The 25,894-nt window shown below is 37.0% G+C and overlaps 1 protein-coding gene across 8 annotated transcripts in view; it reads right to left on the bottom strand.

The window, feature by feature from the left end:
* The window catches only part of KANSL1L (KAT8 regulatory NSL complex subunit 1 like), a 127,884-nt gene that overhangs the window by 10,972 nt on the left and 91,018 nt on the right, over positions 1-25,894 (bottom strand). For all 8 annotated transcript variants that reach the window (XM_055398033.2, XM_055398029.2, XM_055398034.2 and 5 more), the window contains exons 7-8: positions 11,994-12,159; positions 9,306-9,413 (exon numbers count right to left, since the gene is read on the bottom strand). In XM_055398033.2, the coding sequence (XP_055254008.2) occupies positions 9,306-9,413; positions 11,994-12,159 (274 nt within the window). The remainder of the gene's footprint in view (positions 1-9,305; positions 9,414-11,993; positions 12,160-25,894) is intronic.

Genomic DNA, 25,894 nt, shown 5'->3' with positions numbered 1-25,894 from the left:
AATTTGAAGAGCAAACTGCAAAAGCACAAGAGAGTACTGCCACAAAAGTGTGATCATCAAAGGAGCTCTGAACGTGGAGGAAAGAAAGAATTACCTGTAGAATGACTACACATACTAACACAGCCAGGATCCTTGAAGCTTCAGCAGAGAAATGGATGGGTGGATAGATAAGGCAACGCCCAGGTGCCCCACTTTGAAAACATGTTCTGCCCATCTATAACTGCCTCTGAAAACAATATTGAGTGTAAATTTCTTCCTCTTCCATGAAGAGGATCTCAAGCAGTAGCAGAACAATCTTAACACGAACTTTAGAGGTGAAAATGTAAGACTCCAACAAGAAGTACTAACAACAGGGGTAAAAGTTTTCTCAAGAAATATCTAATGGTTTCACAGAATACAAATTTACAAGTCTTCAAAATAATATTGCCAAGAGAAAGGCAAAAGGCCTCTCCAAAGATATCTCAGAAATGGAAAGGATAATTGAGGAACAAAATCATTGCTCTTTGGCCTGAATAACAGAATGGATATAACTAAAAAGATCATTGAATTGGAAGAGTAATTCTAAAACTCAAAGGAACAGAGTGATGGAAACAGGAAAAACAATTTCTAGAGGAGGACAAACCAAAAGGGTAAAAAAGGAAAGGACAGGATGAATGAGAGGCAATATTGGAAGAAGCAATAACCAAAAATTTTTACACAATATTAACCCTAAGGTTTCAGTAACTCGAGCATCAAAGCAAATGGGGGGGAAAAACAAACATCAGTATGAAGACATCCTAAAAGTTACCAGAGAAGGGGGAAGTTATCACAAAGGACTGAGAATCAGATTGGCATAAAAGCAAATGAAGGAGAAAAATGGTGACTTAAAGCACTCATGGAAAACTAAACAGAATCCTAAGGTTTCTACCTACTCAAAGATTTCTACTCAAGAAAAATGCAGAGCAAGATGTTAAATAGTAAGATAGCAGGCAGAATTCTAAAATTCATTTCTACAAAGGTGTATCTAGAATTGTGAGTTGGGTTTTAAAACACCTGGCATGTATTGACATTCCAGTAGTGTCCACCACTCTTGTTTTCCAGAGTATTTTCAGGAAAAATCCAGGTAAATTCAACCCATCTCTTCTAAAGGAATTCACTACCCACCTTGTCTCGTAAAAGCACATCAGACTTTATGAAAAAACCTTAGTAAGTAAAGTCAAGTCACTCAGTCGTGTCCGACTCTTTGCGACCCCGTGGACGGTAGCCTACCAGGCTTCTCCGTCTATGGGATTCTCCAGGCAAGAATACTGGAGTGGGTTACCATTTCCTTCTCCAGGGGATCTTCCCAACCCAGGGATCGAACCCAGGTCTCCTGCATTGGAGGCAGACACTTTTAAACTCTGAGCCACCAGGGAAGAAACCTTAACCTTTACTAAAGTGATCTGTTTAATTTTACTCAAAAGTTTTCAAAACATTTTTACTCAAAACTTTTCTCCCTCTTCCTCTTTAGTAATTTGTAATGTTATAATGGACTCTTGAAATAGTAGGAAGTATATGGCAATTCAGAGTGTAACACACATTCTCTTTACCTATGCTCGTTGTAGTAACCCCAGCCTTTCAGCTTTCTTAGCCAGATCTTCTAAATTCCATCCTAAAATATATTTTGACCCAGTATCTCTCAAAACTCCTGTCTTCCCTTCCTCCCTTTCATTTATAGAGAGCCAGTTACATGCCAGGCACGTAATTAGATTTACTTTTTAAAATATAACTTGCTACAGGGATTTGGGGGAAATAATTGATTAGGTTATTTCAGCAGTATAGATAAGAGATCATTAATTTGGACTAAACTGGTAGAAATATAGAGGAGCAGGTTTGAAGTGTAAGATCACTGATAGTGGGGTTTACATATGAGGTAAGTGTGAGTAAAGAAGGCTGAGCCTTAGGGTTCTGACCTGTGTGGGTTGTTCCTCTCTCTGCACTTTAAACTTGTTATTTTGACATAATTTCAGACTTAGAGAAAACCTGCAGTAACAACAAGTGCCATTTTAATTCAGATTCCCTAAATACTAACATTTTACCACACTGGCTTTCAATGAAATTAAGTTGCTGACATGATGCTTCTCTCTTCTAGATATGCCAGTGTTTAAGGGCATTCTCTTACATAGCCACACAGCTATCAAAACCAAGAATTAACGCTATTAGCTAACTGTAGACCTTACTCAAATTTCACCAGTTAGTCCTGTAATGTTCTTTACAGAAAATCCTTATGCTGTATTCAGTTGACAGGTTTCTGTTTCCTCATATCTGAAATAGTTCCAGTGTCTCGTTTTTCATGACTGAGTATTTTGATGAGTATAGGCCCTTAAGTTGGCTTTGGTATTTTCTCACCACTGGCAACTACTCAATTCTTCAATTTTTGTCTTTTCCCTACTTTGTTGTTAGCTGAAATGAGTAGTTGTCAAATTGTTAACTCAAATGCACAGTGTAGGATAAATCCAAGATCTGAGGCAAAGCACAAAAACATCTATTTACCTTCAGTTTACCCTGCAGGAATAACAGACTGACAAGGTATGCAATTGTTCCCATTTTAAAATCTCCTTACATACAATGGGCCAACAGCATCTGATCCACCTGGGACCTTGTTAGAATCTCAGACCCCATTCCAAACTTACTGAATTAGAATCTGCATTCTAACAACAGCCCCAAAGTAATTTGCACATTAAAACTTGAGAAACAGTGATTTGGAACACTTGACTTTTCCTCTAGATTCCAGTTGAGTATTACCTAAAGCTACACTTGGCATCACCATCTTTCTGGAGTTCCTTTTTGCCCTTTTCCCATCACCCTTACCCTCTTTATCTCTGCTGTCAGCTAGGCAGTTTACACACTTGCTCTCTTTTTTCAAGAATATTTTTATCATGTTGATACCCATAATATCATTTAATAGTCATTTGTGTGCTTCTATCAAATAATTTAACTTCCCATGATTCACCTTTGATTTTTCAGCACTTAATAGTCTATTTGGCACAAAGAAGGTGGTCAATAAATACTGGGTTCTAGTTTTACTCAATTCTACAGAAAATAAAAACTAGTGACCAGCTATTTAAGACAGAATCAGGATGAAATTTGGGTTGAGAGTGGGAGGTAATGGGGAAAGTAGAAAAGGAGAGTGAAAGTTGCTCACTTGTCTGACTCTTTGTGACCCCATGGACTATACAGTCCATGGAATTCTCCAGGCCAGAATACTGGAGTGGATAGCTTTTCCCTTCTCCAGGGGATCTTCCCAACCAAGGGACTGAACCCAGGTCTCCCACATTGCAGGTGAATTCTTTACCAGCTGAGCCACAAGGCAAGCCCAGGAAAGGAGAGATTGGTATACAAAAAAGTACTGATCTGCCTAAAGTTACAGTGCAAGTTTGATGCAGGAAGCAGGACACTCAAAGCCTTGCTCTGGGACAACAAGAGGGATGGGGTGTGGAGAGGGGAGAGGGAGGGTTCAAGACGGGGGACACGTGTGCACCTGTGGCTGATTCATGTCAATGTATGGCAAGGACCATCACAATACTGTAAAGTAATTATTCTCCGATTAAAGTGGGAAAAAAAGGTAGCATTCAATTCGTTTTCCACCCCTAGCTTTTAATTTTCCATTACTAACATGTCACTATATTATTGATACATCAGTAATAATTTTGTGCCTAACATTTACACTGCTCCATTTTTTAAAGTCAGGTAAATTAGAGTAACATTAGAAGAAATATAATTACAGAAGAAATATAATCACTTAACTTCATTTTTGCAAATTCACTTTCAGTCATATATAAATTTTATATTCACATTTCAAATGTAATGATTAATTTGGATATATGTATAACTTTTTTTTAACCTGATAACTCACTTTTTATTTTTCAGATGGTCACCTAACATTCCTCTGGTTAGAAACAGTAGCATTTAACCATTCCCTAGCTGTTGGAACTACTTATAATCATCATAATTTTATTTGTATTATGGACATTCTTAGAATAATCATCTTGCACACATTTTTTAATTAAAAAAATATTAGCCTAGGATAAATTCCAAGAAGCACAATCGTATCATGAAAAGTATCTAAACATAACCTATACTTTCCTGTATTTCTTTTGCACAGGCAATTCCTTGTTCTTAGTGCTTTCATTTCTTTAACTTTTTACAGTGGAAAAATTTCAAGAAACATAAATGGGAAAATGAACTCCCCTGATCCTATGATTCAGCATCAAGAGTGCTGGTAACCAACTTGTTTTCTCTCTCTCCCACCAGTTTTTCTCTGCTGGAGTATTTTAAAACCCATTCCAAATATTACCTACATATATATCAGCTTGAATAAACTAACAGATAAACTGTGTTTATGTAACCATATGCATTATTACATCTAACATAATTTATTAATATGCAACAGTAAGTCCATGTTCAAATTTCTTGTCTTAGAAACTGTGTGTGTCTGTGTGTGTATACAGCTGAGTTGTTAATGAGGATCTCTTAAGAGGCCTACAGGCTGCATTTGGCTGATGCAAGTATAAATATTTTTACATGGATATAATTGTATCATTTGTTTTTGTTCAGTCCCTAAATCAAGTCATGTCCAACTCTTTGTGACCCCATGGACTGTAGCCCACCAGGCTCCTCTGTCTGTGGGGTTTCCCAGGCAACAACAGTGGAGTGGGTTGCCATTTCCTTCTTGAGGGCACCTTCCCGGGCCAGGGATTGAACCTGTGTCTCTTTCATTGGCAGGTAGATTCTTTACCACGGAGCTCCCTAGAAAGTCCCAGTTGTATCATACATAGAAGTAAAACTTTGGTCCTTTTATATCACTCACCATTCTTGAATAAATGTTTATATCCTTAGATAAACTTTTACAATGTTTTTAAAAATGTATGTTCCATTGGGTTAGACAGATAACCATATTCCTACTGTTCTCCAAGTTGTTTTTAATTTTTCATTACCACAAATAATGTTAAGTATATCTGTGAATAAAGGTGGTTTCATATTTAGGATTAGATTGGGTTCTTGGAAATGGATTTATCAGGTCAGTTAACAGTTTAGTAAACGTTTATTGTGAACAAGTACAGAAGTTCTTTTTTCTTAATGAGATTAAAAAAATTAATCATTTAAAGGCCTTATAATGCATTTCTCAGGGGATCTTCCCACCTCAGGGATGGAACCAGCGTCTCTCAGGTGGGTTCTTTACCACTAGTGCCAAGGCTATAACAAATGCATTTCACAGTGCTTCCCAAAAGGCTTGTATCAATTAACTGTACCTGAAATATTTGAGGGTACTATTTTTGCTACACAGTTTTGCCAGAACTAATGATTATAATGTCTAATATTATTAACGTAATTGGAAAAAGGAGAAACACTTAGCACAGTGTCTGTTACATAGATACGCAGTACATGTTAGCTATAATTTTTTTAAATTTACTTATTTTTAAATTGAAGGATAATTGCTTTACAGAATTTTGCTGTTTTCTGTCAAACCTCAGCATGAATCAGGGATAGGTATACATATATCCCCTCCCTTTTGATTAATTAGCATTTTCATTATCATTGAATACATCTAGTTTTTCTTCTAATTCTTTTAAGATACCACTTTTAATGTTTACCTCTTTAATCTATCTGGAATGTATTTTAATGTTCATCCATCTTAAATTTGTTTTAAGGTGCTATATGACATAAAGCTCTCATGTTATTTTACCAAAAAGTCATTCCTTAATACCTCTGATTACAGAAAAAAGTCATTTTAAACGTGGGCCCTAAGCAAGACTACTTGGATTTGAATCCTCCATCTGTTACATCTTAACTGTGATTTGGGAAGTTAGTCAAGCAGAAAATAGCCTATAGCCTGACATACTATGCAGAACAGTTTAAAAAGTGCTTTAACAGAGCTAAACAAATGTATATAGGACATTTGAGCTCATAGCCACCTTAACTTCATTTTTTGTCTAAGCAAATCACTTTCATACATAATGGGAAGGCCACCAGCTTGAACAATCATCTTAAGACAGAATGATAGGTTTTTTTCCATTAAAAACTGTTTTAAATAAGATTTCTTTCAATAGAAAAGAGATGTTAAGATGGGAAACTTCTTTATATCTTGCATTAAAGGAACAGGAAAATTATTTTAAAGGTTTTAGCAGTCCATTGTGGCTCCTTGGCCTGTGTGTGAAAGGGATTCCCTGGTGGCTCAGATGGTAAAGAATCTGCCTGCAATGCAGGAGACCTGGGTTCAATCCCTGAATTGGGAAGATCCCCTGGAGTTGGGAATGGTCACCCACTCCAGTATTCTTGGAGAATTTGATGAACAGAGGAGCCTGATGGGCTACAGTCCCTAGGGCCCAAAACAGTCAGACACAACTTTGCCTCTGTGTACTGAAACCTGACAGGGTTGTACAGATTAAAGCAAATTACAGATATAAAGCCCTTCAACACTGTACTAGTGTATAAGGAATGCTTCATAAGAATTGTTTACTATCATTTATTAATTAGGTTATCTTTTCCACACTAATAGGAAATATCATTCATATAAATCCTTGGGCTTATCTCTAGGCTTTTTATTTAGTTAACCCTTAGCTTCTAACAACATCACAATGTTTTAATGATTATACCTTTATATTTTGATATCTGATACCTTATCAGTTCAGTTCAGTCACTCAGTCGTGTCTGACTCTTTGTGACCCCATGGACTGCAGCACGCTAGGCTTCCCTGTCCATCACCAACTCCCGGAGCTTGCTCAAACTCATGTCCATCAAGTTGGTGATGCCATCCAACCATCTCATCCTCTGTCATGCCCTTCTCCTCCTGCCTTCAATCTTTTGCAGCATCAGTCTTTTCAAATAAGTCAGTTTTTTGAATCAGGTGGCCAAAGTATTGGAATTTCAGCTTCAGCATCAGTCCTTCCAATGAATATTCAGGACTGATTTCCTTTAGGATGGACTGGTTGGATCTCCTTGCAGTCCAAGGGATTCTCAAGAGTTCTTCTCCAACACCACAGTTGAAAAGCATCAATTCTTTGGCACTCAGCTTTCTTTATAGTCCTACTCTCACATCCATACATGACTACTGGAAAAACCATAGCCTTGACTAGACAGACCTTTGTTGGCGAAGTAACATCTTTGCTTTTTAATATGCTGTCTAGGTTGGTCATAACTTTTCTTCCAAGGAGCAAGCGTCTTTTAATTTCATGGCTGCAGTCACCATCTGCAGTGATTTTGGAGCCCAAGAAAATAAAGTCTGTCTTTGTTTTCTGAATGTTGAGTTTTAAGCCAAATTTTTCACTCTCCTCTTTCACTTTCATCAAGAGGCTTTTGAGTTCCTCTTCCCTTTCTGCCATAAGGGTGGTGTCATCTGCATATCTGAGATTATTGATATTTCTCCCGGCAATCTTGATTCCAACTTGTGTTTCATCCAGCCCAGCATTTCTCATGATGTACTCTGCATAAGTTAAATAAGCAGGGTGACAATATACAACCTTGACGTACTCCTTTCCTGATTTGGAACCAGTCTGTTGTTCCATGTCCAGTTCTAACTGTTGCTTCCTGACCTGCATACAGATTTCTCAGGAGGCAGGTCAGGTGGTCTTGTATCCCCATCTCTTTCAGAATTTTCCACAGTTTATTGTGACCCACACAGTCAAAGGGTTTGGCATAGTCAATAAAGCAGAAATAGATATTTTTTTGAGTTTCCCTTGCTTTTTTGATGATCCAACAGATGTTGGCAATTTGATCTCTGGTTCCTCTGCCTTTTCTAAATCTAGCTTGAACATCTGGAAGTTCACAGTTGAGGTACCATTGAAGCCTGGCTTGGAGAATTTTGAGCATGACTTTACTAGTGTGTGAGATGAGTGCAGTTGTGCAATAGTTTGAGCATTCTTTGGCATTGCCTTTCTTTGGGATTGGGATGAAAACTGACCTTTTCCAGTCCTGTGGCCACTGCCAAGTTTTCCAAATTTGCTGGCATATTGAGTGCAGCACTTTCACAGCATTTTCGTTTAGGATTTAAAATAGCTCAACTGGAATTTCATCACCATTTCTGTCCTTTATGGACTGACACCTTATAGAACTTTAAAAAGTTTTATTGGATATTCAACATTTACTTTAAGAAGAATGCCTCTGGGATTTTGATTAGAATTATAAGTTCATTTGAGGAAAAATGACACCTATAGTTACCACTTTTCTTTTGACAGGAACAGAGTATTTCTCTCCATAGAAGCACATATACTCTTCTGTTCCTCAGTAAACTTTTCAAGTTTCCTTCATGTAATTCCTTGTTAAGTTTAATCCTAGATATTTTATATTTTCATTGTCAATATGTCTAGGACAATTTATTATTTTACAAATTCTAATGGGTTATTATTGGTATTTATAAAGGCTACTTGTTTTTTAAGTTTATTTAAAGATCTGTTATGTTTCAAAACTCCACGTCTAACAGGTATTCACATTCAGTTGATTGCTGAGTTTTTGAGGGAGATGATGATTTCATCTGGAAATATCTTGTTTTGTGTAACATTTTTACTTTCCTTTTCTGTTTGCTTCCAAGCACGTCCCCATCCCCAATTTAGAATTTCATTATAATTTTTCAAGTTTTATTGTGTAACTTTAGTGTTTTATTTAAAATTCTTGGAACCATATAGAATTTACTGATACATGATATGAGTGTATAAACATTTTCCCCAAAATGACTAACAATACTATTTATTAAATAGTTCTCCACCTTCTTACTGATTTACAATTCTTCCTTTAAATAATAAAGAATAAGCTATGTAGTCTGCTTCATGAATCTACTTTGTAAAAGTAAGCAAAATAGAAGCTATGCTAATGTTTTTAGATTTCTGTAATGTTTTCATATGTGGTTGGGCTAGATTCTCTCAATATTTTTTCCAGCAATTCTTTTTACATTTTCCCATTAATTCTTCCAATGGGCTTTATAATTATTTTAAGTTAACCAAATTCTTTTAGAACTTCAAGTTACATTGCACCAAACATAAACCAATAGGAAGAACTGATATTCTAATTATTCTTACCATCCAGTAGTGCTGTTTTCCCATGTTTATTTAAATTTCCTTTTATATTTATCAATAACATTTCATAATTCTCATTCAATATTCAAAAAGTATTGCACATTTCCTATTAGGATTACTGCTGTGTATTTTCTATTTGTGTGTGATGTGTGAAAAGTGAATATTAATAATTAAGGATTTACATTCACTCCTTTGTTAAATGTTATATCCTTTGCAAAAGTAATAAGTATATGAAAGATGTAAAAAGTATATAAAGTACAAGATTTATAAGTAACATACCAGATGATGGAGATATGATACAGTCTCCTAAAAATTTATTTTCAGTAAGATCTCCTTTTATTTCAGTTTTTTTTAACAACGTTTCAAAGTGAAAATGAAGAGGCACATCTAGAAAAATAAACAAAAATATTTTCAGTGAAATCACTCTTTATACCATCCCATATTAAGATTTAGAAAAATAAGCAAAAGCTTAAAATGTCACAACTATTAGAAGTGACAAAACATTCTTTCCAATTGTAAGCAATATTTTGGAAATTAGTGATTATGCATACTAAATAAACACTATGAACAATTTCGTAAACTAAAATAGTACATAAAGTGAACAAAATTATAAACATTACATACTATTTGCAGATGAAACAAATGCTCCCAAAAGGTCTTTAATATACAGTCAAACCTAAGTCCATTCTACCCACCCCTACAAACTCTGCATTTGAAATAATGAAGTTTCCAAAAGACATAATTATACAAGTTTAGTTACTTGAAGGAAAAACACTATAATTCAGATGCAACCTTTTATGAAAATGTCATTTCACATTCCCTTAGTTTACTACTGTTATGAATCACAAAATTAAATCTACTTTTAAAAAAATCAAAACATACTGACAAACTAGTTCTCTTCTTTTAAGTAAAGACTTAGGAGAGTTGTTCAATTCACTATGTTTATATTCCATACTCTCACAACCAAAAGAAAAGCTAAGTAAATAAAATAGATGTGCTTCACATTTATTAACTAAAGTGTATTTTTCTTCAATCAAGAATGCAAAAACAATCATCTTAAAAAGCATTCAATAGAGATACCTAAACTTTTTCCTAAGAAATATAAAGAAATATTTTATAAAGTGGTTGATTTATTCAAAGTTTTTCTACTGAAGATATTTTTAAGAAAACTAATTATGAATGCATAAATTAACATAGATCCAGAAAAAGTCTCAATTTTATTTATTTTTTTAAAGTCTCAATTTTAAACAAAGAAGTAGCTTTCCATCAAAATAATACATTTTAATAGCAGATCCATACTCAAGTGTGGAAAAATATGCACACAAAAATGGGTTCGTAAGTATCACCTTGGAAACTTCCCCATGGGGCAGATATAAGATAGCTTTCAATGCTATCACTGTACTAAGACCATAAGAAAACTATATAACAAAATGAAAATAAGAATACAAATAAAATATACTGTGTAAACATTTCAGGATTCTGATATTTCCAATTACCAAAACAAGTTTCCCCAAAGAAATATCACCTATTTATATGGAGTATCACCTATGCTACCACTGTTCTTTAGTTGTTGGAAAACCTGACATAGGTAGGGAAGGTGCATGTTCTACTCATATACCTTCCTTAGAACCCACCCTGTAAACTCTGAGCTTTTATTAAAATTTCATAACACTTTATTCCACTTAATAGTTTATATTTCAGTTGTTGAATTGAAATGCAAGTACCTTGACGGATTTATTTGTATTTATTTTCCTATCATACCTAGTATACAGCAGGTATTCATATTTTTATTAAATGAACACAAGAAGAAACAGATAACCCTAACTAGTAAGTAAGGAGGCTAATCTTAATTTATTAGATGTAACATTAGTAGGATGAAAGATTCTTATGCCAGATCTCAGGTTTTTTCATCAGAAACAAATTTACTAATAAGAAAACAGAGAGGCAGTAAAGAGTATGGTTAGGAGTATGGCTCTGGAGAATGACAACTTCAGGTCAAATCTTGTCTCCATCATTTTCTAGCTGTGTACTCTTGGATGAGTAATCTAACATCTCTAAGCCCCAATGTTCTTATATGTAAGATAAAGAAGACAACAATCACTCTCATGGGGTTGCTGCAAGAATTAGAGGAAAATGTAATGTGCTTATAGGATCCAGTGCAAGAATTAGAGGAAAATGCAATGTGCTTATAGGATCCAGTGTATCCAGTGTTGGCTGTGTTATTATTGTCATAAATATTATTTTTTCTATTATTAAGGTTTCCTCAAAGATACAGTAAAACAGCTCCTACCAGGAGCTTACTTCAATGTATGGTATAGCTAAGAAACCACTATAATATTGGTAAAAACCAAACTAAGATTCAGGGCAGGAATAGGTACAAGAAATGGTGCTAGGAGTAAGTCCCTGGATGATTAGAACCAAAAGCTGAAGAGGAAACCAAAGCTCATTTGAGATATCCTCCCACAAAGAGATGAACTTGAGATAACCAATGTGAAGAATGTTTTCTTTTTTTACCCTAAATATTTACTTCAGTTTCAGTGTACATAAGGCTGGTGACATTCAAACAGAAAACAGGAACTGGAGAGAAACTTAAAGCCCTGTTAGGGACATAGGGATGTAATGCCTCATCCGTTCCGTTGTAGATTACTGGTATTTTTGAGGTTCAAAAGTTGAGTATGTCTAAAGATGGACAATTTTCTTCTCTGAAATTCAATGTTGATTATAGATGGGGGAATACCATATGGCGGGAAAACTCCATGCAAAAAAACAAACAAACACACATTAGAAAAAGAACCCTGACTTAATAGCATAGCCATATTATCAATAAAATGCTAAAAATTTAACACTTGAAGGGGGATCAAAAGTTAAGTACTTTGCAAAGTGAGTCAAAATGGTTTCCAAGGAATTAAAAAATCAACTTGCAAAGACAGAACATTAATTCATTAATTAATTTATAAGGAGGTTTACCTGCTGGCAATGATAGAACAGAATGGAAAGAAGAATCTAACTCTGATACGTGTTCTGTTAACATTTGAGACTTTGAACTGTGTTCACAGCTACTCCAAATTGAAGCTGACTGCAGGCAAGGCAGCTGTGCGGTATTTAAAAACCTTGTTTCTTTTGAAGGCAAAGTCTGTAAGGAAAAAAAAAAAATTTAAAGACTTCATTTTTTTGGAAAACTGATTCAGAAAGAATATAACAGTTATAGTATAGTGTGTGAATGACATCAGCAAGAAGTCCTGGATTACTGAATCACCTTGGAGAGAGCACTTTATGAAAAAGAGAAATGAGTTTGAACAACTTTAAGTCAAAAGAAAATGATTACACTTAAGATTAGTGAGAAATGTGACACTGAGCAGGTATCATGTTAAGAAGAATTGTGCCTACAGCTGACCCTTGAACACAGGCTTGAACTATGCAGGTCCTCTTATATGTGGGGTGTTTTTTTTTTTTTTTTCACTTAATAGGTACTATAGTATTACATGAGCCATGGTTGGCTATATCCTTGGATGCTGAACCACAAGACAGGGAGGAAGGCCAACTGACTATCCAGTTATACATAGACCTTAGACCTTCTTTTTTTTTTTTTTTGGCTGTGTGGGGGTTGATGCCTCTAACCACACCTTTTCCAGGGTCAACTGTACTGTTTTCCTCCTTCTAATCTGCTATAACCAATGAGTGAAACTAGAGTCTGCTTTGAATTATAATGCCAGGCAATATCACACTGGAACAACAGTGAAACACTATGAAAAATATCATATACTTATATTCAGTAAAACAATTTAAAATAAAACATTACTTACATTACCATATGTAAAATAGACAGCCAATGGGAATTTGCTGTATGGCTCAGGAAACTCAAACAGGGGCTCTGTATCAACCTAAAGGGGTGGGACGGGAAGGGAGATGGGAGGGAGGTTCAAAAGGGAGGGGATATATGTATACCTATGGCTGATTCATGTTGAGGTTTGACAGAAAACAACAAAATTCTGTAAAGCAATTATCCTTCAATAAAAAAAAGATATGTATAAAATATGCAATATGTTACATGAGTCTGAGTTTAATGTAAAGTTAAGATTCCAGAAATCTCATGAAAACCATGTTGCTAAATAAAAAAAGTTATGCTGCTACATTAAAAATATATAATGTTTAAATGTTGGGTTCTTAAATTATATTTTTCTGGTTATAAATAGTTGGGCTTCTCTGGTGGCTTAGACGATAAAGAATCAGTCTGCAATGTGGGAGACCTGGGTTCAATACCTGGGTCAGGAAGATTCCCTAGAGAAGGGAATGGCAACTCACTCCAGTATTCTTGGCTGAAGAATCCCATGGACAGAGGAGCCTGGCCTGCAAGAGTCTATGGGGTCACAAAGAATTGGACATGACTGAGCGACTAACAGAGCAGATAAGGATACAACCAATTAAAAAAATCTATAAAACAGAAAAAATATTTTAAAAGTTAATATGAGTTTACTTGTGTTCCTTCTGTCACCTCTTACCTCCACCTACTACAGTATCATTAGGACTTTTTTTTTTTTTAGGAAATTATATTTAAAATGCTCATAATAGAATTTTAGATGCTATTTAAAAAAATTACTTTGTAAACTTACATTAAGTTTGCTAACTTTCTTGAGTTTCCTGGCTAACTGGCATGTTTTCTCTGTGTTTTGACAGAGAGAGGCATAGCCATGCCTGCCATAGCATTTAACTAGATTTCCTTTGGACTGTGAGCTCCTTGAAGGTTGGGACTATAATTTGTTCAATCCTGTATTCCTGGAACCTGACACAATCCCTAACATATGCTTGAAGCTTGAGTGCTGACCAAATGAATTTTATCTCATTTGCTTTTAAAAAAAGTGAATAGAATTTTCAAATACATGTGTGCCTGAGACTATTCCACTGGGGGAAAAATAGTTCCTGTTTATATATGCTAAAATTTATCATGTAATGACTTCTGTTTATATTGCATTGGCCAAGACTTAGGTCAGCTAATCATACCCAGCTGCAAGAAGTCTAGGAAATGCAGTCATTCTGGGTGGTCAAGCAAATTGATGATTTTGTAAGAAGATATAACATGTGCGACATGATAATAAAGCTGTGAGTTATTTCCAAAATTTATTCTAATGATGCTATATATCTATGGGAACAGTTGCAATTTTTTACCTTTACAAGATGCAATGGTACTTGTGACTCACTCTAGAATAATTTGTTCTTTTATGATGTAGTTCAAAAAGATATAAGGAACAATTATTTAAAATTAGAAAAAAATGTGCTAACGTCTCTTTTTTCCATGTATGGCTAGAACATTATGAATAAAAGGTGATAAAATCTGAATATTTACCATGTAATTAGTTTTCTCTTGCAATTTTTCCAAATCCAGGAAACCCATTAGCCAATTTGAAGCTATCCTAAATAATTATGGAGACAAGTGAGGGGCATCTAGGAAAAGGCCTTTTTTCCCTTGCAGAGAAAGTGAAGCCCAGGAGGCTGAAAAGGAGGATGGAGAAATAAGAGAAAAACCTGGAGATTCTTGCCAATAAAAATTCAAATGTCTAGAGGGAATGATCAACAATACCATATGCTGCATAAGATTCAAGCAAAGTAAAGCCTGAAAACTATCCATTACATGTTTTAATTTTAATAATGAACCATTTCATATATATAAAAGAGTATATAATTTATAAGGGAGGTATAAAATAATGTTTAAAAAGCACCTATACACACTGTCTTACTTTTAGAAACACAACAATGCCCATACCTTTGATGACTTTTCTTCCTGGCCCGCCTCCACGAGCCTGTGGTGAAGACTTACTTTCCTCCCAATATCTGTGCTGTCTCCCTCCCTGTTCTAAAACTCCTGATTTTCAGTTGGGCACATTTCTCAAGTGTCCCTGCATCTACAAATCACTAAATTCTAGTCAGAACACCATGAAGAGCAGTCATCTGTGCAACCTTTAGAAGGTCATTTAGCACTCCATTCTTCCACCTGTGATGGGATCCCGGTCCCGCGCCCCGCCCCCGAATCTTGTGAGGAAGGGTAATGCTCAAAAGAGCAAACAAAGTCAGGAGGAGCCTGGTTCCTAGATAGGTTTTTCCATTAATCAAACATATTCTCTATGAGTCACGACAGTTTAGATTGTTTCATTCAGTCCTAAAACCTTTAACTATTTTTATTTATAAGGTTCCAAACATGCTGGATAGGCTCACCAGTTAAATAATGAATAGAAATGGCCAAAAGACATGTTGTTTTGTCCCTTAAGGACTGATGCTAAAGCTGAAACTGCAATACTTTGGCCACCTCATGCGACGAGTTGACTCACTGGAAAAGACTCTGATGCTGGGAAAGGTTGGGGGCGGGAGGAGAAGGGGACGACCGAGAATGAGGTGGCTGGATGGCATCACCGACTCTGTGGACGTGAGTTTGAGTGAACTCCGGGAGTTGGTGATGGACAGGGAGGCCTGGCGTGCTGTGATTCATGGGGTCGCAGAGAGTCGGACACAACTGAGCGACTGAACTGAACTGATACAGTAAATGCTTCTAATTTTTCATAATTAAAAATTACAAGGATTAACCATGATTATTAATGATGTCCAACCCACCTGACCCACCAGGGTCCTTCTGACACTGCTCTAACAGCCCTCCTCTGCACTCCCACCTGACACACCAGGCGCTAATTCAAGGAATTTCTTAACTTCTTGCTTCTTTCTAGAAAGAGAAGCCGTTGGTAACTTTTGTGAATTAGGCTGTAACTACTTTATAACTAACATGTCCTGTCTGTCATCTATCAGCTGCAAGGTACTCTGGTGAGTCACCACTTCAGAGCTTTACTCCTTTTAACAGATTTCATTGGCATAGCTCTGGATGGCTAACCAGTTTTTTGAAAATGTGCTCAGCCAGAAAGGCCCAAGTCCACGCAGCTGTGGTAAAGTTACAGTTCTGTGGTTTCATGTTAGTTACCTTATAGTTACTGTGTAATTAGTGCCGCTTAATGTATGTTACCAAAAATAAATATATCTATCCCAGACTAGATGGAGTATTTTTTGTATAATTGGATTTCCTAATACTGATATTTGTCATCTTCACAGAAAGTGTATTGGTTTTTTTTTTTAAAGAAAGTGTATTTGAAAATAAAGTCAGATGGAAAATTAAAAACAAAAAAAATTACAAGGATTAAGTATGATTGCAGATTTTTTTTCTGTATACTCTTTATCAGGATGTATGCCTTCTCTGCCAAAGTATTTTTTTTAACTATGTTAATGTTGAACTTAATCATATACTTTTTATGAATCTATTGAAATGATTACTTGACTTTTCTTAATATGGGTTACTACATTAACAAATTTATAAATGTCAAAGCAACTTTCAGTTTTTCTTGAGGAATCTTGCTAGGGATTTAACAATTTCTTTGCACAGAACCAGAAACTGGATTTATTTTCTATACTGCATAGGGAAATTTTTTGGATATGATGGTTGTTCCTGTGTTTCACTGATCCTGGTTTATTAGGATTGATAAAATATTTTGTCATGTTTTCCCCCTCAATTAACTTAAACTTATACATTCTTCTCTTTTAGTGATTTTCCTAGAGATTACAATGCATATGTAACTTATGGCTTTTAGAACATAAAACAAGTTATTCCTTTTACCACTTCCCTGAACACAATGGAACGTTAGAGCACTTTTAAACTCCATTCACCCTCTTGTTACTGTGGTAACGCATTTCAATTCCATATACAGTTAAAACGCTACATTATACTACCATTATTTTATTGTCAACATTTATATTACCCATATATTTATTCCTTCCATTTTTCTTTACTTCCTTCTACAATTCTGTTTCCACATAGGATCATGTTCCTTCTCCTTTTGTCATTATTATTAGTGTAGATTTGCTGTCAACAAATTCCCTCCATTTTTATTTATCTGAAACTTTTGTATATCATCATTTTTAAGGATATTTTTATGGATATAGAATAGCAGATTGACTTTTTTCTTTCAGCACTTTAAGAATATTCACATTTTCATCTGGTTTCCATTATTTCTACTCAGTGTGGATGCATGCTAAGTCACTTCAGTCATGTCACACTCTGCAACCTATTGACTGTAGCCCTCCAGGCTCCTCTGATCATGGGATTCTCCAGGCAAGAATACTGGAGTGGCTTGCCATTTCCTCCTCCAGGGAATCTGCCCAACCCAGGGATGGAACCTGCATCTCATATAGCTATCTCCTGCACGGGCAGACAGGTTCTTTACCACTAGTGCCACCTGGAAAGCTCCTTCTACCTAGTAGTTAGGTCTTACTGTTGACCTCATTTGAAGGTAATATATCTTTTTTACCCTGACTACTTTTAATATTTTTCTGTGTCCTCACTTTTTATCTGGCTTCCTATGTCTTGATATAATTTCTATATTTGTTACTTTTGAGTTTCAGAGAATTTGTATCTATTGGTTGATGTCCTGCTTTAGTTTCAGAAATACTATTATTATCTGTTCAGATGTTCCGTTCCGTTCAGTCGCTCAGTCGTGTCCGACTCTTTGTGACCCCGTGGACTGTAGCCTACCAGGCTTCTCCGCCCATGGGATTCTCCAGGCAAGAATACTGGAGTGGGTTACCATTTCCTTCTCCAGGGGATCTTCCCGACCCAGGGATCAAACCTGGGTCTCCCGCATTGGAGGCAGACGCTTTAACCTCTGAGCCGCCAGGGAAGCCCGTTCAGATGTTACTTCCCCCCTATTTTCTTTCCTTTCTTCTAGAGTCCAATAACATATATGGTTAATTTTTTTCACTAATTCACAGTTCTCTAATTCTGTTTGTGTATTTTTTTTTCTATTTTTATCTCTGTGCTTCTATTTGAGTATTTTATCTTAATAAGTCTTTTGGTTCATTAACTATATCTTATATTCCATTATGGCTTCCCTGGAAGCTCAGCTGGTAAAGAATCCACCTGAAATGCAGAAGACCCCAGTTCGAGTCCAGGGACAGGAAGATACCCTGAAGAAGTGATAGGCTACCCATTTCAGTTTCTTGGGCTTCCCTGGTGACTCAGCTGGTAAAGAATCCATCTGCAATGTGGGAGACCTGGGTTTGATCCCTGGGTTAAGAAGATCCCCTGAAGGGGGGCATGGCAACCCACTCCAGTATTCGTGCCTGGAGAATGCCACGGACAGAGACTGGAGGGCTACAGTCCATGGGGTCTCAAAAAGTCAAACACGACTGAGTGACTAAGCACAGCACAGCGTGCTCTTAACAGATAAGCATAAGATATGCTCCATTACTAACGATATCTTAGTAATCTAATTTGTCTGTTTTTCTCTCTTGATGGCTAGTCATCTGGTCCTATCTTTTGGGAGGCCTAGTAATTTTTGATTGAATGTCAGATGGTATATTTTAAAAAATCATAAAGGCTCCAAATGATGTAATCTTTCTCCATAGAGGATTCTCTTTCCCCACTGCTAAGCAGAAAAACTGCAGGCTTCTCTCTAATCTACTTGGGGAGTGTGCTAAGTTAAGTATGTGTTGCTGCCCTCATATGGTTTTCTATACCTAATTTGTTCTTGGCCCGTCAAGATTTTCAGTTAAGTGTTTGCTGTATTTTACAGACTTTTCCCTAATCATTCAGACCTTAAGAAAAAAATCTTAAAGAGTACACTGAGAGTACCACCCTGCTTTGAAGGGGTTTTGTCACTGATGATTTTTTTAAGCCTACTGTTCTCTGCAGCACAAGTATTTAGCAAGTGTTATGAGGAAAACATTGGTCAAAAATGTTCTGAAGTGAAAACTGGCCGTGTGTTTCAGGTCTCAAAAAAAAAGCCCAACGGCATCCCCCATAACTATCATCTACTAGCAACTGCACCAAATTTGAAAATTTCTGTCAAAGCTCCAGGACAAAAGTGGTTGCAGAAGCCAGTTATCCTGGGTGTTTCCCTCTGTGAACACATATGCTGAATCTTCCACTCTAACCTTCGTATTTTTTCATTTATTTTCATGTCTCCTAACTCTTTTTTTCCCCTCAGTTTTCTCATATAAAATTGGGCATGAAAGAAGAAGTATGTATAAGGTATTCATATGTCAAAATAGTGTCTGGCACATAATAATTGCTTAATAACTATTAGCTATTATTATTTGACATTCTTATTAGAGATCAGTATTGTAAAAGGAACAAAATCAAGTAAAACTGCATACTAAATAATGCCTTTTATTAATTTTGCCCAGCAAAGGGATCATAACCTCTACAAATGATGATTCTAAATAATTATCCCAATCCTTTTACCTCTATCTTGTTGCTCTGAAGAACAAGTAGTATAACAATTGCTATAAAAATGTGGAGGATAAAAAAGGTACATAATGAATTCATAGATCTGGTCTAGGCAGAATGTTGACAGTGCCAACTGTTCCCTTAACTGCCTGTGATTGAGTATGGATGGAGCAATGAGCTTAGGTACAAAAGGAACTAAGTTTTCAAACAAAATTTAAAGGAAATATAGAACTAAGACTTGCTGGGTTCAAAAATAAGACTGTTTCTCATTTACAGCCACTCCAGACAGCAAAAGTTTCACACAGTAAGAAATGACATCAGTACAAAGATCAAATCCAGAGAGCTGCCAGTAAAACTGTGGCCTCAAGGTCAGGATCTCAGAGATGAGACTGGAAAACCAAGACCTTAGAAAGGTCTGAGACATGTTCACAGATCCTCCTAAGAATCTTAAAGGTGTGCCTTGTGCCGCACAAAAATTGCCATTAAGTGTCTTCAGGGTATTCGCCCACAGCAGCCCGACACAAAGTCCAAAACCCAATAAGGGCCTGTGTTGAAGAGGTATACAGATATGATTTTCCTATAATGGAGTTTATTTCAATGTGATACATAGGAGCACCACAAAGTTTTGGACTTGAAATTGTACTGGGACAGAAGCAGCTCAAAATGACAAGACCTCTGGGCCTTTAGTCTTTTATAGAAACAAAGCATGCTGAGAAAACCACTACATATTTTAAAAGGTGCTTCTTTTTGTCGAAAAGAAATGGTTAGTCAGAGGATGTAGTCAGGAGTTTCTAGGGCAGAAGTAATAGCTAAGAAAGAACCATTTCCAGAGGAACAGGCCCACATTAACAAACCTGCAACATGCAGTAACTGTGTATTTCAGAACTGCTATATTCTTCCCATTCCCCCCTGTCTGAGCAGTATTTCTTCTGATTATCCCTGTCTCACTATTATATGTTGGGTATAAATCAAACAACTAATAACATTAGTTCACAAATCTTTCCATCCAGAGAAACCACACACGAGGAGCTAAACCTAAAGAACTACACTTGGGGAGCCATAAAAAGTCTCAGTGCAGGTACCTGGACATGATTTAAGCGGATGATTTTAAGATTTTAAGCCTGAACCTAATGAGGTAATGAGATGAGAAATTAGAGGTCTTCAGGGGAAAAGAAGTATTGGGGCTGAAACTCCAATACTTTGACCACCTGATGCGAAGAACTGACTCATTTGAAAAGACCCTGATGCTGGGAAAGATTGAAGGTGGGAGGAGAAGGGGACAACAGAGGATGAGATGATTGGATGGCATCACCAACTCAATGGACATGAGTTTGAATAAACTCTGGGAGTTAGTGATGGACAGGGAGGCCTGGCATGCTGAAGTCCATGGGGTCACAGAGTCGGACATGACTGAGCAACTGAACTAAACTGAGGGGAAAAGATTAGGTCGTTTTTACATATGAAAGAGATGTCAGTAATTGGGAATCAGAGATGGTCAATGGTAGTCCCTACTGACGGCTCCTAGTATTCTTGCCCTTGAATAGTCTCTCCCACATTAAATCCTACACAGATTCCCTTTAACCAATAAAACTGCACTAATTAAAAAGCACTGACAGCTTTCATATTTGCATTTTTGAGAATCTGGATCACAAAGTAAAACTACCATGCTCAAGAAAAATCTGGTGGAGAAGCTCCATGGAAAGGTTCTGAGATTACATAAAGAGAGAATGAAACCCAAGTATTCTAGCCCATTCAAAACCCTAGATGACTCCAGTCCCAGCTGCCATCTTACTGTAACTGTATGAGATCCCTTAGGCAAGACTGAAAGAAGAACCACGCAGGTAATTTACAGAATCATGAGGGAATAAATTGTTTTTAAACCACTAAATTTGGGGATGGTTTATCATGTAAAAAGAGATGACCAAATAAGGATGGGCTAACTCTGTGTAGCATGAACCCATATATACTTCCATAGTGAAGAAGATACGTATCATGATCAATCTTTGCACGCATTTACATGTAGCATCCACCACCACCATGACCGAGATACAAAGCAGTTCCAACAACCCAGAAACCTTGGCTGCACCCTTTCCTGGCCAACTCTTACCGCTTGCACTGAAGTAACCACAATTGTAACTTCTCTCACTGCTAACTTTTATTCATGCTTAATATACAGTATGTACTCTTTTCTTTCAACCAACATAATTCTGGGAAACACATCTATGCTATTGAACAGTAGTCTATCCTTTTTACTGATATGCCACAATTCTGCTGATAGATATTTAGATTGCTTTAGTTTCAGACTTTAATAAGTGAAGCTATTACAATGTGTGCTAAGTTGCTTCAGCTGTGTCTGACTCTTTGCAACCCTATGGACTGTAGCCCAACAGGCTTCTCTGTCCATGGGATTTTCCAGGCAAGAATATTGGAGTGGGTTGCCATTTCCTTCTCCAGGGGATCTTCCCAACCCAGGGATCAAACTTGCGTCTCTTATGTCTCCTGCATTGGCAGGCGGGTTCTTTACCGCTAGTGCTACCTGGGTGGGAAGCTATTACAATAATTCTTGTATATGTCTTTTTGTGTATGAATGTATTTATTTCTCCTGGGAAAGTTCCTAAGAGTAGAACTGCTGAATTATAAGGATAGATGTATGCAGTGTATTTCACTGTGGTTTTAATTGCATTCCCTTGATGAGTAATAATTTTAAACACATTTTAATATACTTGTCCATTTGGATATCCCTCCTCTATGAAAGACCTGTTCAATCTTCTGTTTTTTTATTTAAAAGTTCTTACTGTGGTAAAATACACATGAAAGTTTACTATTTTAACCATTTTAAAGTTTACAACTCTGGGTTATGCCTATTTTTAATTGGATTGCTATTTTCTTATTTTTTAGGAATAAATTTAATTATTAATGACGTCCCTTGTGGCTCAAACAGTAAATAATCTACCTGCAATGCTGGAGACCTGGGTTCAATCCCTGGGTCGGCAAGATCCACTGGAGAAGGGCATAGAAACCCATTCCAGTATTCTTTCCTGGAGAATTTCATGGACTGAGGAGTCTGGCGGGCTACAGTCTGTTGGGTCACAAAGAGCCAGATACAACTAAGCAACTAACACCTTCACTTTCACAATTATTAATATATTCAGGATACAACATCTCTGTTGGAGATATATAGAGAGACATACAAATATACACATATAGCAAGTGTCTTAACTCAGTGTATACTTTATTGTTCTTTTTGATGCTGTCTTTAATGGAAATAGGTTCATAATTTTAACAAAGTCCAAATTAACAATTTTCCTTTTATGATTAGTATTGTTTATATCCTGTTTAAGAAGCTGACTATCCCCAAAGACATGAAGACATTGTTTTATTCTAGTTCTATTGTTCTCCTTTCACATTTAGGTCCTATGATTTACCTTCTTTTTTTCAGAAGGTTAGTACATGTTTGTTTCTGAGTAGCTCTATCTTGCATGCCTGATTATAAAATTTTGAGGGTCTAAAAAATTTTTATTTTGTGCAGTTTCTGACCCTTTCAATCTAAGTCAGTAATTTCTATTAATATAACATTCTCAAAAACTTGGTGGGTCTCCCCTGTATGTCAAGATGACCCCTGTCATTAGAAAAGAGGGTTTTCCCTAGATCTTATCTGAATAATGTCATCTCTATTTCCTGAGTTCAGTTCAGTTGCTCAGTCGTGTCCGACTCTTTGCAACTCCATGGACGGCAGCATGCCAGACCTCCCTGTCCATCACCAACTCCCAGAGTTTACCTCAAACTTAGGTCCATAGAGTCGGTGATGCCATCCAACTATCTCATCCTCTGTCATCCCCTTCTCCTCCTACCTTCAGTCTTTCCTAGCATCAGGGTCTTTTCTTCGCATCAGGTGGGCAAAGTATTGGAGTTTCAGCTTCAACATCAGTCCTACCAGTGGATATTCAGGACTGATTTCCTTTAGGATTGACTGGTTGGATCTCCTTGCAGTCTAAAGGACTCTCAAGAGTCTTCTTCAAAACTATAGTTCAAAAGCATGAATTCTTTGGTGCTCAGCTTTTTTTATAGTCCAACTTGCACATCCATACATGATTACTGGAAAAACCATAGCCATGACTAGACAGACCTTTGTCGGCAAAGTCATGTCTCTGCTTTTTAATATGCTCTCTAGGTTGGTCATAATTTTTCTTCCAAGGAGCAAGCGTCTTTTAATTTCATGGCTGCAGTCACCATCTACAGTGATTTTGGAGCCCAAGAAAACAAGATCAGTCACTGTTCCCATTGTTTCCGTATCTATTTGCCATGAAGTGATGGGACTGGATGCCATGATCTTAGTTTTCTGAATGTTCAGTTTTAAGCCAACTTTTTCACTCTTTCATTTTCATCAAGAGGTTCTTTAGTTCTTCTTCGCTTTCTGCCATAAGGGTGGTGTCATCTGCATATCGGAGGTTATTGATATTTCTCCCGGAAATCTTGATTCCAGCTTGTGCTTCTTCCAGCCCAGCATTTCTCATGATGTATTCTGCATATAAATTAAATAAGCAGGGTGACAATATACAGCCTTGACGTACTCCTTTCCCCATTTGGAACCAGTTTGTTGTTCCACGTCCAGTTCTAACTGTTCCACGTCCAGTTCTAACCAGCACACAGATTTCTCAAGATTTCTCAGATTTCTCTATTTCCTGGCTTCAGCTAAACCGGATCCCAGGGTTATATGCATAATCTCTCTAACAAAAAATTGTCCAGCCACATCTTTGGATTCTCTCCAGAGCATGCTATATAATTTTTTGCAGAAGCATGAGAATTTCCCAAATTATCAAATTCTGGTTCCTTTTTGCTTAACAGTTTCTTCCTCAATTTATCTATATCCTCCGATACGTGCAAGTGAAGTCAGCTTCAGCTGTGTCTGACTCTTTGAGACCCTATGGACTGCAGCCCTCCAGGCTCCTCTCTCCATGGAATTCTCCAGGCAAGAATATTGGAGCAGGTACCCTCCTCCAGGGGATCTTTCTGATGGAAGGATCAAACCAGCATCTCTTACATCTTCTGCATTGGCAGGCAGGTTCTTTACCACTAGTGCCACCTGGGAATCCCATATCCTCTGATATTTTAACTATAAACATTAAGTAGAAACCAGACTGCAAATTCCACACTTTGCTTGATAATTTGCTTAGCTAAATATCCAAGAATTCAATGCTTACAAGTTCTGATTTCCATTCAGCAGCAGAGTATTACTCAACCAACTTTTCTACCATTTTATAACAAGGATCACTTTCCTTCCAGTTTCTAGTAACATCTCCTGAAATCTTACCAGAATCACCTTTAACATTCATATTTCTTTCTAGTAACATTCTGTTCATGACAATACATCTATTCTCTAAGATGACAGCACCTTTGTCTTCTATCCTCGTCACTTCCTTCTGAGTTTTCATCAGAATCTAGACTTGATTAACACACACCTCAAAACTCTTCCAACCTGGATCCAATTACCCAATCCCAAAGTCACATCCACAATTTTATGTATCTATTAAAACAGTATCCTACTTCTAGGAACCAAACTCTGTATCAGTTTCCTAGGGCTATCATAATAAACTGCCATAAATTAGGTGGCTTAAAATCACAGAAACTAATTTTCTCACAGTTCTGGAGGCCTAAAGTCCAAAACAGATTTTATCAGGGCTGAGCTTCCTTTGAAGGCTGTAGGGGAGAACTGTTCCTTGCATCTATCAGCTTCTGGTGGCTCCTGATGTTCCCTATTCCCTAGCTCTAATCTCTGCTTCTGTCCTCACAAATGCTTCTTCTCTGTATCTCTGTGCCTCCAACCTCTATCTCCCTTCTCTTATAAGCATACCAGTCACATGATTTGGGACCCATCCTAACCCCCAAATGATCTTATCGCAAGATCTTCAACTTAATTATGTATACAAAGACTCTATTTCCAAATAAGGTCACTGTAATAGTTTGCTCGCTCTATCATAACAAAGTACCACAACTGAGTGGTTTAAACAACAGAAATTTACTGTTTCATAGTTTGGAGGCTAAAAGTCAGATCAGTGTTTCAGCAAGACTGGTTTCTTTTGAAGACAGCAAGAACCTATTCTATTCTCCCCAGCTTCTGGTTTTTGCTGTCCATCTTTGGTGTTTCTTGTTCTATATAAGAACCAAGGAATTGATTCTGATTTCAGTCTTCATCTTCACATGGCATTCACTCTGTATGTATAAAAATTTCCCTTTTTATAAGGACACTGGTCGGAATGACAACCCACTCCAGTACTCTTGCCTGGAAAATCCCATGGATAGAGGAGCCTGGTAGACTGCAGTCCATGGGGTTGCTAAGAGTTGGACATGACTGAGCGACTTCACTTTCACTTTTCACTTTCATGCATTGGAGAAGGAAATGGAAACCCACTCCAGTGTTCTTGCCTGGAGAACCCCAGGGATGGGGGAGCCTGGTGGGTTGCCATCTGTGGGGTCGCACAGAGTCGGACACAACTGAAGTGACTTAGCAGCAGCAGCAGTCAGACTGGGTTAGGGCCTACCCTAATTACCTCAACTTATGTCTGCAGAAACCTTATAATCAAATAACCCCTAAGATACCAGGGGTTAGGGTGTC

Source organism: Moschus berezovskii, chromosome 2 (assembly GCF_049115385.1).
Source record: "Moschus berezovskii isolate FMDL1 chromosome 2, NW_MosBer_1.0, whole genome shotgun sequence".
Taxonomy (NCBI): Eukaryota; Metazoa; Chordata; class Mammalia; order Artiodactyla; family Moschidae; genus Moschus; species Moschus berezovskii.
This window is presented reverse-complemented; position numbering and strand designations above follow the sequence as displayed.